General features: G+C 38.3%; 1 protein-coding gene across 5 annotated transcripts in view; it reads left to right on the top strand.

Moving 5' to 3' along the window:
• ptprb (protein tyrosine phosphatase receptor type b) overlaps window positions 1-7,593 on the top strand; it is a 40,127-nt gene extending 32,534 nt beyond the window's left edge. Inside the window, exons 30-40 of one of the 5 annotated variants that reach the window (XM_044185379.1) lie at window positions 330-410; window positions 1,118-1,135; window positions 1,341-1,422; window positions 1,904-1,994; window positions 3,733-3,809; window positions 3,896-4,030; window positions 4,687-4,809; window positions 4,924-5,087; window positions 5,327-5,462; window positions 5,825-5,945; window positions 6,424-7,593. In XM_044185379.1, coding sequence (XP_044041314.1) covers window positions 330-410; window positions 1,118-1,135; window positions 1,341-1,422; window positions 1,904-1,994; window positions 3,733-3,809; window positions 3,896-4,030; window positions 4,687-4,809; window positions 4,924-5,087; window positions 5,327-5,462; window positions 5,825-5,945; window positions 6,424-6,446 — 1,051 coding nt within the window. In that variant the 3' untranslated portion in view covers window positions 6,447-7,593. Of the gene's footprint in view, window positions 1-329; window positions 412-1,117; window positions 1,136-1,340; window positions 1,423-1,903; window positions 1,995-3,732; window positions 3,810-3,895; window positions 4,031-4,686; window positions 4,810-4,923; window positions 5,088-5,326; window positions 5,463-5,824; window positions 5,946-6,423 lie in introns of those variants that run through there. The other 4 variants (XR_006376740.1, XM_044185380.1, XR_006376739.1 and 1 more) reach the window with 4 other exon arrangements.
• The last annotated feature ends 9,487 nt before the right edge of the window (window positions 7,594-17,080 follow it).

The raw sequence follows: 17,080 nt of genomic DNA, 5'->3' as shown, positions 1-17,080 counted from the left end.
ATACACATTTATATACAAATGTTCTATGGGTACTATTAAATACATTTGTAAAATATTTAATTAAAAATTATAATTAATTACAAAATCAGAATTGGAGGAAAAAAATCTGAAAAGAAAATTGTTTATTATATTGTTTTGATGTCTTCCTATTAAAGGCACACTTAAATTGAGAACAGGAAGTAACGTATGGCAGACAATAACAATAAAAGCAGTAAAAACTACAATCTGACTACATTCTCACTCCCAGCAACAACTATGACGTGTTAAGACGCTCTCAGGTGTTTGTTGGGTGCAGGTATTTTCTAACGTGGCGCGCCGTGTGTCTGCAGGGCTGTGCAGGAGAACCCGGTGGTGAGGATGAGTATGTGGAAAGAGGTTCCAGCTTCAGGATTATATATGGGTGTCAGGAGGTAAGTGTGTGTGTGTGTGTGCGCTCGATCTGTGATTAGTTGCCATTACCTCCTACGTTCAATATGTGTGTGTGAAGTATTAGTTTCCAATAAAGTGCTCTCTCTCTCAGATTACCTCATCGCTCACAGCATCTGTTAATTACTGCGTGTTTGTGTACTGAGCTCATTAAGTAAGAGCTTATAGTTGTTGTTGTTGTTATAACACGACTGCACGTTCATAAAATCTGCTCCTGTTTCAAAATAATAATTAGCAATAATTATTTCTATTTTCTCAAAAACTCGTTAAAATAAAAGATAACATTTAACAAATAAAACATGTGTTTAATAGCTGCCGATATATCGTGTTTTGAAATTAGTAGTAACAAATAAAGTTTTATATTATTTCAAAAACAATTAGTACTTAAAAAAATATATAACAGCCTGCACAAATATTTAATAAAATGTGTTTATATATCTGGGGGATACACTGTCTGTCTGTCTTTTTTTTTTTTTTTTTTTAACTCTCAAATATCTAGTTGGGCTATAATTTGAAATAAACTTATTTTCTGTCATTATATTCTGTACATTTTCCATAAAATCCCATTAAAAGTTACTTCCTGCAGTTAAAAGTCCAACTCCTAGTAGCGTCAGATTGATCGTACGGCACAACTGTTTTACACCTTTTATTACCAAATAATGATATTTTGATTGTCTTCCTTCTGTTGCAGTAATCGTCGGGTCACCAGGTGAGAATCTCTTATTTTGATTTTACACAGAACTGATCATTCATAGCAAAGGTTTATATAGTTAAATTTGGCAGAAAGGCTCAGGTCTGTTCATCAAAGTATAAAGTTTTTACTAAGATAACACTGCTAGTGAAGCATGATTGAACTGAAGAAATTCTCCATATTGCTGTTAATCGTTAATATAACTAATATCTGTCCCGTCCAGTCCGATCAAAGCCTGCCACTTCGAGTCCCATCTGACAAAGCTGCAGGCCGACTCCAACTACCTGCTGTCTGAGGAGTTCGAGGTAAAAGTTTAATATTCAATGTAATATCAGAACATACTTTTACTTAAAGTATTATCAGTAAAACGCTTCCTGTCAGTGTTTATTATATCTGATGTTTCTGGATTCATATTCCTGCTGCATTCATGTGTGTGTTGCATTTTACTGCTGCAGATGTTTCAGGTTGAGCTCGTTTTAACTGCTTTATATACTGTTGGGTAGTTTAACCTGCAGCAATGCATCATGGTCTATAAGATCATCACGTGTTTGCAGCGTCGCTGTCCTGTGAGAACCACGTATCTCTAAAAAGTCTCCCTGAGCTCAGAGAAACAGCCTGTTTTCCAGCTGATCCGAGGGGGGGTTAAAGAGTTTATTCAGCTTGTCACAAACACCTGGAGATACGAGGTTTTCACCGGACAGGAAGGGGATGAAACACTGTGATACCACTAGAGGAGTTTGGCTGTCACATGTGAAAGAGGGGTTTTGAATCGTCTTGTTTGCGAAGGATCTGAAGGATGTGGGACGCAACCAGACGATGGACGTCGCCCGAGTGCCGGAGAACCGAGGAAAGAACCGCTACAACAACATCCTGCCATGTTAGTACTGCTGCGTGTGTGTGTGTGTGTGTTAGATTCAATGGCTTTAACTGTTTCTGCTGCAGCAACAAACAAAAATACATTAAGTAAATTGTATTTGAAATACATTTATAATGTAAAAGTCATCGAGCCCCCCAGTGAGGGGAAACACAAAAACAAATCAATGTGAAAATCATTATAATGACATCGTTAAAAGCTTTAATTAACGAGACAGCGCCTGTTCCCATGGCAACAGTGACATACCAGTCTAAGGCGATGAAAACATTAATAACTGCACAGCTAAACATGCAGATGATTGTGCTGCAGCGTGCCTAATTAAAAGTAAATATATTAAGACGTCCTTAAATATCTTTTCTTTCCCTCATAACAATGACGCTGCTCCTGCCTTTATCTTTTAAAGAAAGTGGGAGGGTTTCAACAGATTATCGATTAATCTCTAATTCGTTTACTATATAAAATGTCTAAAACAGAGAAGGTGACATTTTATAAAAACACCTTGTTCTGGTCGAACAGCTGAGAGTGACTGCTCACTACATGGTGAACGAGGGAAAGGGGCCGGCAACATCAACGGCCTTTGAAATCAGTTCCACCTGGACACATGTGCAATCTAACAGCTGTGCATAATTTAATTATGTCAGGTTATAGTCAGTGACGGTGTTGTGCTGGACTGCGTTATAACATCTTTAACTACGACCTCAATAATAAGAAAAACTGAACATTGACCCCAAAAAAAATATCCAGACTTATTTGGTATCTCTACTTCAACAATGCTCAAAATGAATCTATTCTTTCCTCTTTATTTCCTTGATTAGTTTGTAGTATCAGTTTAATAATATTTTCATTATTTACATAAACTAATGGTGTGTTTTAAAATCAAATTAAGGCGTTTCTCTGTGTGTGTGTGTTATATTTAGAGCTGTGTATCTGCAGCCAATTTTCTATACGAACAGAAAAATATGATCTGTGAGTTGATGCATTTACAGCAGCAGCTCTAAACACACACACACACACTCGTAGTAAAATGAATCATGGTTGTTTGGTCCGTGTGAGTCACAGCTGAACCTCCTCACATTTAACATTTGAAATATTCTCACTTACATTAATAAAAGCCCCTGAAGAGCTGTTAAATGTTAGAAAAGTTGGTGTCATTATTTTTGCTGCTTTTCTCTGTTTCATATCATCGTAAACTGAATATATTCGAGGTTTGTTTGAAGTGTGATATGCAGTTTTTGAGATTTTATGGTCTTAATCAGTTTATTAATGATAACAATAACTAGTTCTGAGCTTAACCCTTTCAGTCCCAGGCCGTGTTACGTGCCTCTCAAAGTCTCGTCGGCTTCAAATACGGACGTTTTCTTTCTCAGAATAACCAGAACTGTTTGAAATTTAAGATTTATTATGGATTATATAAACATGTAGAATTTAGGTTTGCCTGGAAAAACGCATTTTATTAAATCTGTGAAGGCGTCAGATATGAGAACAACAGCAGCCTCATAATCAATAAAGTAAAACAACAAAGATTTACTCAAATCCAATCAGGTCACTGACCTTTCTGACTTCATAGGGGTCAAAGGTCAACACCTAGACTGAATAGTTCACTAAGGCATCATAACCAATAAATAACAGGCCATTATGTGACGCTTGGATTGATAGCTCATTTTGTTCACACGGAGCAGATCTATATGATTACATTAAAGCCTCTGACCCTTTGTGGATAATTAATGTTTCTTTTTTCTAGACGATTCCACCAGAGTGAAGCTGTCGTACCTGGAGGACGACCCCTGCTCCGACTACATCAACGCCAGCTACATACCTGTGCGTAGACACACACATCCGCACATATTGAACACACACACTTACACACACACTAATACCCCTGTCCTCTGTGTGTGTGTGCGCAGGGTAATAACTACCGCAGGGAGTACATCGCCACCCAGGGGCCGCTGCCCGGCACTAAGGACGATTTCTGGCGGATGGTGTGGGAGCACGGCGTCTACAATATCGTCATGGTGACGCAGTGTGTGGAGAAGGGACGGGTGAGTGATTGACAGTTTTAATTTTGGGTTGTTCTTGTTTTATTGTCCTGGTCCAGAGTGAAATATCTCGCTACAGGCCAGATTTCTTCGATATTCATGGAGCCCTGAGGATGAATGCTGTTGGTTTTAGTGACCATTTCCACTTTTTGTTTGGGGGCACTATATATAAATATTAAAATCTAATAGACAGATGAAGTTTAGACAAAAATACAAGACGAGAAAGTAACAAAAACATTAGATTGGATGATATCTGCAGTCATCATTTTGCAACCTGAATAAAAGTAAATTGATTGACTTTTTAATCAAACGTTTATGTTACTGCTCACAGTTCTGTTGATGTTCGGTCTATTCTTACTACGGCTGCTGCTAACAATTATTATCTTCTTGAATAATAGTGTAAAATGCATCTAACATTTTCCTAAAGCCCCCAACAAACAGTCCAACACCTGCAGGTCCAGTAAGACAAAGAAAAGCAGCAAATCATCACAATTGAGAAGCTAAAACTAGAGAATTTGGTATTTTTGCTTGAAAAATAGTTTAAACTATTAAATCACTTGTCAAAATAGCTGCTGATTATTTTTTGTCGATCACCTAACCTAAGCTGCATTATCAGATTCTAACTAGTTGAGATAAAACATATCAAACGTGTGTTACAGGTGAAGTGTGATCAGTACTGGCCTGCAGACAGAGAGCCTCTGTACTACGGCGACCTGGTCATTCAGATGCTGTCAGAGTCCGTCCTGCCGGAGTGGACCATCAGAGAGTTCAAGATCACCTCGGTACCTGCTCTTTATCTCTAACTGAACCTCCCAGTACGGAGCCGTGCTCTCCTGCCTGTTAATTCAGAGTTTTTATTGATAGAATAATAATAAATGATCAATAAATCCTGACAGGAGAGCAGCTGCGGTTACCCTCGCGTGCTGCGTCACTTCCACTACACTGTGTGGCCCGATCATGGAGTCCCAGAGAGCACCCAGTCCCTGATCCAGTTTGTCAGGACGGTCCGGGACTACGTGGACCGATCGCCCAGCACCGGAGCCACCGTCGTACACTGCAGGTAGGACAGAGTGTTTTTACTTTACTCGGGTCCAACAACAAAACTAATTGATTCCTCAGGATTTCCTCAAGCACCTATTTGATTGGCTGGGAGTCAACACAAACTCTGCATTAGAGCTGAAACGATTGGTTTATTTGACTATTTTTATAATAATTCAACTCATTTCTTAGCAGAAATCTCCTAGCGTCTTGAATGTGAGGATTTGCTGTTTTACAGTTGACTGTGTGTGTGTGTGTTAGTGCTGGTGTTGGGCGTACAGGGACGTTCATCGCCTTGGATCGGGTTCTGCAGCAGCTGGACTCTAAAGGAACCATCGACCTGTACGGCTGCGTGTTCGACCTCCGCCTGCACCGCCAACACATGGTCCAGACTGAGGTACACCCCCCATAAGACCATTAGCCCCTCTTCCTTCTATGAAACCTCCTAATTACATGATTGGTTTGACCACTAGGGGGCAGAAAGGCAAACAAAGTCACAACAACAGAATTGCGATATACTGTAGCCTCGAGCTGTTTTGGCTAACATGTTAGCAGACACAGAGCAACGCTTTCTGTGCTCATGATGAATGTCAGAGACTACTACTGGGCTAGAACCCCAGTAAATATTGGTCAAAAGCAAGGATAAAACACCAGCTAATATAGGACCAAACACAGCGTTAAATGACATACTGTAATCCAAAGTAAGACTACATAGTGTTCATTCACTTATAAAAACTGATTTCCTCGTGTGTGTTGCAGTGCCAGTATGCCTTCCTGCTCCAGTGCGTGCGGGACGTCCTGAGAGCCAGGAAGCATCGCAGTGAACAGGAGAACCCTCTCTACCCCATCTACGAAAACTTCAACCCCGAGTACTGCCGTGGTGAGACTCTCACTTCACCTTCAGAACGTCAACTCTTACTCTAGCCAGCAGGACTGCTGGTTTTTACATTGTTTGTGTATGAATTTAACAAAACAGACACGACGTGTTGGTAGCTGTATTTTTAAACTCTGGACAGAGTCATGGTAACTATTTCCCTCTGCTTCTAGTCTTTATGCTAAGCTAGGCTAACCAGGTCCTGACACTCAGAAAGATGCTGAACTAATCCTTTTAGTGAAATCATAAATTTTACTTTCTTTGAACATTATTCACTTTTGGATTAAAGTTGCATTGTAAATAGCCAAAGTCAGTCATGTGGCTTGTTTATATTATTACAACTTTACAGTACATATAATTAAAATCAACAGGTTAAACTGGAAACATGTATTATGTATAATTCTAGAAAACATGTTACATCGCTGCAGATCTTTAATAAAACACAATGAAAGATGACAAACTTATTTTTTTGGTCTCTCCTCAGATTTCATCTACACCGGACGCTAAACCGACATACGATCAAGGGAACTTAGCTACGTTTGATCGTTTCAATAACGTCCGAGGAAGCTGAGTGAACAGAACATCTGCTGTATTTTCCCGGTTTTGTGTAGCAATGTATAAAAGTAAGAAAGTAAAGAAAACACAAATGATATGAGAGATTACTGGTTAACTGAAAAAGTTGGTCAGTATTTCGCCAGTTAAATTGATTTTTCTCTCCAGTTCTTTAAGTCAGTTGTACTGTGTGTCACTTCTTTTACATCAAGTTCCTGACCTGTCAGTGTATCAGTGTTACGACTTTATGGAAGTTTAACGCCAACAAAACTACAGAAAATAAATCGGCCTTTAAAAAAAAAAAAAACTTTACGTTTGCCGGCATTACAGGTAAACTTTAATTATATACAGTCTTCGTTAATTAATGTTTTGTTCTATTTGTCACCTATTGGCGACTTCCAAAATCAAAAAGGTGTCACAACTAAATTTTAAAAGTGTTGGAGATGAATTTTGACTCGGCTGAAAACATAATTAACGTGATTTTCTTAAGTGTTGAAGGGAAACGCGGGTCGATCTCAGGTGGTTGGTGTTAAAGTGGTTATTAAAGACATACGTGTTCAAATGTGATGTTAGCTAGCATAATCCAACTGACTGACAGCAGGGAAGCGAAGAGCCATCTATTTTTTCTATTATAACTATGTTCTCACTCACTGCTCCATATAAGCTGTTTATTTAAAAAGTTACACATATTGCTGTATGTAAATATTGATGTAATACTCTTTTTATACGATGAATATATATTGTATGTCAACTGTTTTTCTTCTTATCTTGAGTAATGGTGAGATGAAATCAAAGATAAGTAGCTGCAATAACCTGCTGTTTTCAGACTAAGTTACTGTAACTTCTACTTTTAAATTGCTAATTTCTAATAAAAGATGCTTTAAAAACATATACAGTCTGAATACAAGGCAGGAACTCTCTCCTTTATCCCCATGACTGAAGTTCTGTTGTCAACTTACTTCCTGGTATTAAAATCTCTGAAATGCAACATTTTTATGATCCTATAAGTGTCTGAACAAAATGAATCTGATTTGGTGTGATTTTAAAGTTTGAAAAGTTCACATTTGCAATTCCAACCTCATTAAATATATTAATTGGTAAACGCTCTTCTCTTCTGTTTGACTCGACTGCTGGATGATTTTCAGGGTTTTTAAATGATTTCTAAACAACATAATAATCATTGTTTTTCTTTCAGTGGAAATGTATTATAATCTTTATTTTTTAAAGTTTATACTAGTCTAACAAAATTAATTATTAAATACACAAAAGTTGTAATACACAACACCAGTTTTATTATTTCATATTGCAGTATATTACTGATATCACCCAGCCCTAAGAGAATGTAAATGTTTAATACTTGCTGTCAGATCACTTTCAACTGGATTATTAAGTGCTAATTAAAAATAGCTGCCCAACTATGTTTGTCAGGTTTGTTTGTTTTGTTTTTTTTTGAGTGGAACATTAATTTCTCATTCATCAGTTGCACAGTGAACATATTTTAAAATTGACAGAATTTTTCATTAGCTTTTATATTTATAAATTTTAAATAACTTAATTGTAATTACTTTTTATAATCGTACATTTTACATAACTTTTTTTCCCTATTCTCATTAACTTTATATAGACAGCCATTTTTACAGAGCTACAAAAAGAAACATTAAAGCATGTTTAGGCAAGCAGGTAAACAGCGTCTTTACTTGGGCTGCAGCTATCGATTATTTTAGTAATCAAGTATTCTATTGATTAATCGGATGAGAAAATAAGAGGTCTCTTAAAATGAACAACTAATTGGTTTCCTTTTTTAGAAAAATCAAAATTTTTCTTGTTTAAATTGCATACAATAATCTGTCAAAACTAAACCCATTTAGTGCTTTTAAGTGCACATTCTGGGTTTTATAGAAAACATGTTCTATAATGCAAAAACAAACACCTTTTGCTTTAAAAAAAAAAAAGGTATATATATACTCTGACCGCACAGCGTCAGCGCGACAGTAATAACCAACGCACCTCTGCCATCAGCGCGGCTGACGCTTTTTAACATGTTAACGTGATGTTGTTAGCTAGCTAATTGCTGCGCAGATTCTGAGATAAATGATCCCGTTTTGAAGTGAGGAACAACGACCAGCCCTATTACAGACGTACTTTATACAATCAGCTACTACGTGATCTTTTTTCGATTACAAATACGCTTTTCGTAATAACGACTGAGCTAATGTGAACTGAGTCGATCCTGAGAAAGCGTCAGAGCCTAGGGGCGTGGTTATGGCAGAGGTTTGTTGGGAAACGTAGACACAGGTAATACATGTATAAATAATATTGTTTTACTAATTAATCATTCAGAGCAAAAACTATCAACTATAACTATAAAAAAAATCAATTATTAAGGGTTTTGTTTTACACAAATGAAGAGTTTAGTTTCATGTAATTCACAATAGTGGAACAATTTATTGCTTTGAACATCTGATTATTTTACAGGTAATTTTGCATTTTTTTATTGATTGTGATATTTATTAATCACTTCAGTCACATCGCCTACATGAGACGCTTGTTTACTAGTTTCAAACCTTTTGCTCTTACAGAAACAACCGAGTGTGTCAGGTTTTTATAAAAATGACATTAGAGCTGGTATCATGACGTCCAATAGCTCAGTGTGCTGAAACATCTAATCTATTAAATCAGTTAATTGATAAACACAAAATGAATTAACAACAAATTATCTTTTTGTAATTTATCAAGCAACAATCTTAATACTATAGCTCCAGCGTTTCTCTGTTTGGTATAATTGGAATATATTTAGTTTGAACAAAACATCTGGAGATGTTATCTTGGCCTCTGGGAAAGTGACATTTTGCAGACTATTCTCTACATTATTTTTCTGATTAATTGATAATGAAAAGGATAATTAGTTGCAGCCCTTCTTCTGACAGTAAAGTCAGTATCCAGAGGAAAGACCAGACACTCAAATGATTTAAAGCATCAGAAACTTGATGGATTCAGAACCTGATAAAAGTTTGACAGAATATGTTCAAATCTGCATTTTGACTTCCTGTATTTTTGAACATATTCTGTCAAATCTTTTGACAGCAAACATCTTCACATCTACAAGGTTTGAGCTCCAGTTTCTGGAAGCTTTTCCGTCTGTCATGCTGTCTGTTGAAACCCTCATTACACATCCTGGACTCCTCCCTGTAATGAAATTGATATTGATTTTCTAATCCGGCTGCAAGTAATAAAAGCAAACAAGCATTTCCCGAAATATCTGAACATTACTTTAACAGTGCAGACTTTTATGACTTTCTGTAACCCCCCAAAAGCAACAAAACATAAAGATATTTCCATATTGATCTAGGGCACGCTGAGGCCGGAGCAGAACTGGGTAACCCAGATACAGCAGCTGTCAGGGGCTTAAAAGAGACGCGAGACGTCCCTGTCAGAGAGGCCGAGCTGAGCCCAAATCCCTCAGGACCGAACCCCCCCTGTCCTGGCAGAGATTTATACAGAGGCAAAGTCAGACATCCGACGTCCCGCGAGCTCAAAGAGGAACAAACGAGTCCAGCCAGCACGTGCAGTCATGGGAAACGTAACTTTAGTAACAGGCTGCAAAAAGTGCTCAAACGTTTAGGTTTCAATGTGTTGCTCAATGGTGGTGGAATGTAACTACGTACATTTACACAAGTACTGTACTTTAGGAGGTAGTTAACTTGAGTATTTCCATTTCATGCTACTTTCTACTTCCACTCCGCCGCGTCTCAGAGGGAGATACTGCACTTTTTACTCCACTGCATTTATCTGACAGCTTTAGTTACTTTACCGATTAGGGTTTTTGCACAAAACATATGAAGACTTATATAAACATAAAGTCATATTTTATAAAGTTCAGCTGAAACGATTAGTCGATTGACAGAAAATTAATCAGCAGCTGTTTTGATGGTTGATTTTCCCTGTAAATCCCTTCCTGGCTGCAGCTCCTCAGATGTGCAGATCTGCTGCTTTTCCTCTGAACGACTGTAATAACTGTGATGTTTGTTAATAACGTCGAGCTTTGGACTGTCGGTCGGACACGACGACACGCTGAAGGCGTCGCTTTGGGCTCTGGGTCGTCGTTTCTCACCGTTTTCACCAGTTTTCCAAACCGATCGATCGATCGATGGAGAAAAGAATCGGCAGATGGATCCAGAATGAAAAGCATCATCAGCTGCAGTCCGATACAAACCGGTTCAACATGAGCTCCAGCTCCACCAGCTGCAGCAGCAACATCCTGCTTTACATTAATGCACGAGGAATAATAACCTGATGATAGAATATATAACAGCACAGCAGCCACAGGGACGCTGCACTGCTTTAATGCTTTAAGGGCTTTTTCCTGATCACACTCTCACACTTTCACTGCAGCAGAGTGTTTTCAGTGTGTGTTAGTACTTTTACTGCAGTAACGGATCTGAGTACTTCATCAAAAAAAGCATCACAAAGAGCATCAAAGTTTTCAGACACAAACTGAGGACAACAGAGTTAAATGCAAAAAAGGAAGAGGCACTAATAGGTGTCTGGAGAAAATGTTTGATAAAACAAATCCTCAATTTAGTAATTAATATGCTTAAATTACTTAATTAGTTTCTCCAAATTAAGGAAAGTTTATTTTTAAAAGGATTAGTGCAGAAATGTTCAGCTGATAACCGATAAGTCGACAGACTGCAAATTAAATTCACAACAATTTCAAAAAGTTGTATCACTTAAGTTATTTAAGCAAAAATGGCAAACAATTACTAATTTCTGCTGCTTTTCTCTGTTTTATATGAACGGAAACTGAATATCTTTGGGACTGTTGGTCGGACTAAACAAGACATCTGAAGGCTCTGAGAAAGAGTTTTTCTCTATTTTCTAGACTAAACAATTAATCACATAATCAAACAAATAATCAACAGCATAACTGAACAAATAATCATCCACAATAAGGCTGCACGATATATCGTTTTAGCATTGCGATGTGCGCATGTGCGATAGTCACATCGCAGGACGCGCAATGTCATGTGAGGCAAATTAACTCAAACACGTCTCTCAAGGTTCTCATTTCCCACGACTAATCTACAAGAAGGGTTTGATCAGTTCCCAATGTGCTCTGGTGAAGGGCTGCACACAAAACCTGCAGTATCCCGATTTATCCGTACCTCTTGCCGGTATATAGATAAAGTTTGACAGTTTTGCCGCCATCAGCCGCGCCGGGAGGCCTGTTTGTCTTCCACCGCGCAGATTAAGCATACATTTGAACATCGTTGGAAATGGTAGATTACATGTAAATAACACACCTGCGACACACAAGTCCATTTGTAAAGTAAATTAAGAAACGTGTGTTCGCGCTCGTCCACGTCAGGGTCACATACAAGCTGATTTCTGGAGGAGGGGCTTTGTTTCCTCAGAAGAGGACAGACTTTTAAAGTACCCAAATAATGAAAATTATGATTGTTTATTGTATATCTGTACGTGAATAACACACTGCATGTATCTGGTGAAATTTCCTGTATTTTTTTTTATATCGCAATATACATCGCAGAAAAGAAAGAAGAAATATTGCAATGTTATTTTTTTCCCCAATATCATGCAGCGCTAATCCACAATAAACGTTTTTATGACAAAACAATCTGTTATCCCATAAAATATGTTTAAAGGATGTTAAAAGCGTTGTGTTTAACAGCCAAAAACCTTTAGTATGTCTACGTCTGTCAACCCATCCTCCCCAACCACATGAAGGTCGTGATCCAGACTGACAACTCCCAACAAACCAGACCAAACACTTAGAAAACCAGACAAAGGTCCAGCAGAGGTCCTCGGCTGGAGCCGCTGCCATTAAACCACCACAGAAGAAGAAGACACAACGAGATGACGCCATTAAAAGAGCTCAAACGGCAGAAAACATGACGTTTCTGTTAGTTTCATTAATGTGAGGAAGGTTACAGTCCCACGCTTCATGTACGTCATCATTTATTCACTAAGTCTGTTTCCATTTGTTGTTTGTCGATACGCCAACGTTTGCACCTCAGCCAAGAGTGAAACGTTTGCACGACATGCACAATGGGTTTTTTTTTATTTTTTAATGCACAAACTGAAAATGCGCATAAAAACAGGTGGGTGGAAACACACCGAGTGAGAACGATGGGACGCAAAAACCAGAAAGCAAACAATTCAAACCACTAAACGCCTCACACTGCATGATTTCATCTCCCAGCTGAACCAGACTGGAGGGACACGGTCCAGCTTGATCCGATCAGTCGGGACACCTGAATCAGAACTATAAATCAGCTCAACGATCGAAATGCGCGTCTTCTCCCGGCAGAAATTGAATTTCTTCACGTTGACCTGAAGCTGAACTCGTAATGACTCACGGTTTTTCAACAGCAGGCTCGTTCTCATTCTGGTCAGCACCTCTTTGCAGAAAACGATTGCCCCGAGACACCGGACGAGTCCCGTCTGTCCGTTTGAGTTTTAATGGTGGTGCAGAATATCTCTGACCTTTCAACGCCTCCGGGATCACAGAGGCTGATATTTTACATTTCTTTATTTCTTACTTTTTACACACACTCAGATCATTAAGACCAAAAGCCACAGAGGAACTTAAAGAGGGATGAGAAAATCATTTCAGCTTTCTAAATATCTTAAAATATGTTCTTTCTCTCCTCTTTAAATGATTTTAAATACTCAACAAAAACTGAAAATATAATAAAAACAGATCCTCTTGTCCAAGTTGAGACAAACATCTACTGTGGCTCCAGACTGCAGTAATTTAGACGTATTGATTGTCAATAAAAAAGTTCTGCTTCGGTGTGTCAGGTTTAAACTGTGGTATTGATTAAGAAACAGCAGTGGAAGAAGACCTTTTACTAGGAGTGGCACTCCACTGATTTAGTGTCACACTTAAATAACGTTTCGGGACTCGCACACGAGAGTAAACAAGACTAACAAGACTTTTAATCCAGCCCTATATTAAACACAGCAAATCCACAAATTAAAGAGGCAAATACTTGGCATTTTGTCTTGAAGAAACACTTACCGATTGATTACCAGAAACAGTTTCCAATTAAGTTTCTGTCACTCAACTAAAAGATGAATTGTTTCGGGACTAGAAGTTATGCAGGTTGCGGGCGGGTTTTTGGAGCTCCTGTTTTTCAACCTTTTGGCTTGCGTCCCCTCAGAACAAAGAAATGTTTATATGCGTGACGAAGCATCGCAGTTTTAATAAGCTACGAGTCGTGAGAAGTTCAACCAAAGTGATTTTCTCTCTCAAGTTGTTTCATTTAAATTAGTTTTAGAGGCCTAAAAAGGGTAAAACTTTACAGTATATTAGAAAAAAAGGGATTATTACAGAAAAGTCTTCTTTACTTTTTTTGCATCAGAAACATGTTTTTGATTCTCTCCTCTCCTGTTTATCATCTCGTGACCCCTCAGATTTATCTAGCGACCCTTTGAGGGGACCCGATCCCCAGGTTGGGACCCACTGCTGAACACAACACATGTTTAAAAAGACAGTTTGAGGTCATTTCAGGTCTTTTTTCTTTTGTTCGATGTCAGCGCTGAAGGGAGGAGTTGATGCACTGGTCTCAATTAGGTTCTCGTTCTGCTGATGTCTGAACAGCAGAGGTGTTAAATGGCCACCGAGGGCCACGAGTCTGCAGGTTTTTAATCCAGCCGAGCACTAAAGCAGCTGCTCTCACCGGTGCTGGAGGAAGTACTCAGATCCGTTACTGCAGTAAAAGTACTAACACACACTGTGAAAACACTCTGCTGCAGTGAAAGTGTGAGAGTGTGATCAGGAAAAAGCCCTTAAAGTATTAAAGCAGTGCAGCGTCCCTGTGGCTGCTGTGCTGTTATATATTCTATCATCAGGTTATTATTCCTCGTGCATTAATGTAAAGCAGGATGTTGCTGCTGCAGCTGGTGGAGCTGGAGCTCATGTTGAACCGGTTTGTATCGGACTGCAGCTGATGATGCTTTTCATTCTGGATCCATCTGCTGATTCTTTTCTCCATCGATCCATCGATCGGTTTGGAAAACTGGTGAAAACGGTGAGAAACGCCGTCACGACGACCCAGAGCCCAAAGCGACGCCTTCACCGTGTCGTCATGTCCGACCGACAGTCCGAGGATGAAAATAAATTCGAACAACCAACCAGAGCTTTTGCAAAGGCTCCAAACAATTACAAAGAGTACACGCGCAGTACTACACCTGAATATTAAAAATGCACAATTCAATTAAAAGCCACAGAGGATCATGCACCTGCTTATCGTGTCTGTGTAGACAGCACAAAATAATCGGTGGTGGAAAGTAACTAAGTACATTTACTCAAGTACTCAACTTAAGTACACTTTTGAGGTACTTTTATGTCACTATCTACTTCTACTCATGACATTTTAGAGTAAATATTGTACTGTTTACTCCACTAAATGTATCTGACAGCTGTAGTTACTTTACAGATTAAAAACGATAAGCTCATACCGCACATTTATAATATAAATCTGCAGCTCTCAAACCCTTTTTGCTTGCGGCTCCTCACAAAAGAGCGGTTTCTCGTCGTGTTTCAGATAAGTTGTCAACAGTTCCACCAAAGAGACATTTCCCCTCTAAACTGCTCACATGGCTTCATTTCAAAAACTGTTTCAATGATCCAATGTTGTACAAAAAGTTAATAAAATGGAAACAGATTTGTGTATCAGTGTTTTTTCCTCGTTCCTCTCCCATTAATCATCTCACGACCCCTCAGATTTATCTGGCGACCCTTTGGAGGGGCCCGACCCCTAGGTTGGAAACCACTGGAATATACAAAATAATAATAATAATAATAATAAGTCAGCAACACGGGTACTAACATGCAGACGGAGTACTTTTACTTTGGATACTTTAAGTAGATTTTGCTGATAAGCAGTACTTTTACTTGTGATTTTGAATGCAGGACTTGTAACGGAGTATTTTTAATATTGCTATACTGGTACTTTTACTTCTCCCACCACTGAAAATAACACTACAGCTTTAGTGTCCAGGCAAACAAGATGCAGTACATTCAAGCAATGTAACCTCCATTACATGAACAGCTACACAGCAAGTTAATACAAACAGGCAGGAAGTACAAGTAGCAATACTACTGTGTAAAAATACTTTCTTACTTACTCAAAAGTACTAGGATAAAAAATATACTTCAAGTACCAAAAGAGAAAGTGCTCATTTTGTAGAATGGCCCATTTTAATAATATATATATTATATTATTGGATAATGTGTTCACTTTAATGTTGCAGCTGGTAATGGTGGAGCTCATTTTAACTACAATATATACAGCTGGGTAGCTTAATCTATAATAAAAGCATCATTTATTAGTTGTTTTTATATTTTGCGTTCATCTAAATATGCAAAGTAACTACACTTATCAAATAAATGTAATGGAGTATAACGTAACGTTAACATAAAATGGAAAATATTCAAGTAAAAGTAGCTCAAAATATGACTTAAATACAGCACTTGAGTAAATGTACTTAGTTACTTTCCGCCACAGCGGAACATTTAACCACCAGAAAAGTAACAATAAGCCATCAAAGAGACAGACAGAAAAGTGTATTTATTTTACTCACGGTGTTTGAAGAGAAGACATTTCTCCTTTTCTTCGAGGAAGTTGTTAAAAATCCTTGTCCGTTAATTTTCCGTTGCACTTGTTGCTGCAGTCCAGCGCCATTTTAGAGCTAAGCTAACGTTAGCTAACGTTCGACACAATCAGGCCGCTGTTAGCATTAGCTGTTAGCACCGGGAAACTAGCTAAAAAACTGTCAGCTAGCTAAAAACCTTCGCGGTTCTTTCATTTGCGTGACAGCTTTCTGAGAGTTTTTGGGGGGGTGAAACGGATCTTTCACGGCCTCACAGTGAAGCGAGATTCGCCACACCGGACTGACTGAGACCATTTTCTAATCAAACGATGTGAACTTCACCTGCTGGCTTCCTCTGGTGGGGCTTTCTATGGGACTGCAATACCCTGTTTGACCGCGCACGCTTACCGATATTTACCACAGTCTGCAATCCAGGGGGCGCTGTTTCACCACCTAGATGAAACTCCGTGGAAAGTGGCGATGAGATGCCACAATAATATAATATATGGCATTTTAAATACTGTTATGTGACAAATAAATTATTTGTTTTATTACAATTACAGGGATAAAATAAAATAGAGCCTTTTTGTCTAGTCCCTAAAAACAAAAAGGAATATTTTGGACAGGATTGTGGATTTGTGTTTATACATGTGTTTACATGGATTTTGTAAACTCTTCATTTCAGTATTTTGTACTGTAATGAATGTATTTTTTTTTTAATGTTTGCACTCCCCGTACTCTCTGTGCTGTTGCTTGTGGAGTAGGTGGTGTTCTTTCAATAAAGTTGTTAATAACTTCCAGAGCTACCACCACAAATCAAGAAAGCTTTTGCACGCCTACAGAGATAAGTGGGCAAATTCTTTGACTTCTCTTCAATAAAGCTGTAAAAAAAAAAAAATAATAATTGTACTTAAGTACAGCACTTTAGTTACTTTCCACCACAGGACGTGGATCCAACGTGACAGCAGTGG

The sequence above is a fragment of the Siniperca chuatsi genome, linkage group LG23 (assembly GCF_020085105.1).
Source record: "Siniperca chuatsi isolate FFG_IHB_CAS linkage group LG23, ASM2008510v1, whole genome shotgun sequence".
Lineage (NCBI taxonomy): Eukaryota > Metazoa > Chordata > Actinopteri > Centrarchiformes > Sinipercidae > Siniperca > Siniperca chuatsi.
The sequence above is the reverse complement of the archived record's forward strand: the minus strand, read 5'-3'. Positions and strand labels throughout refer to the sequence as shown.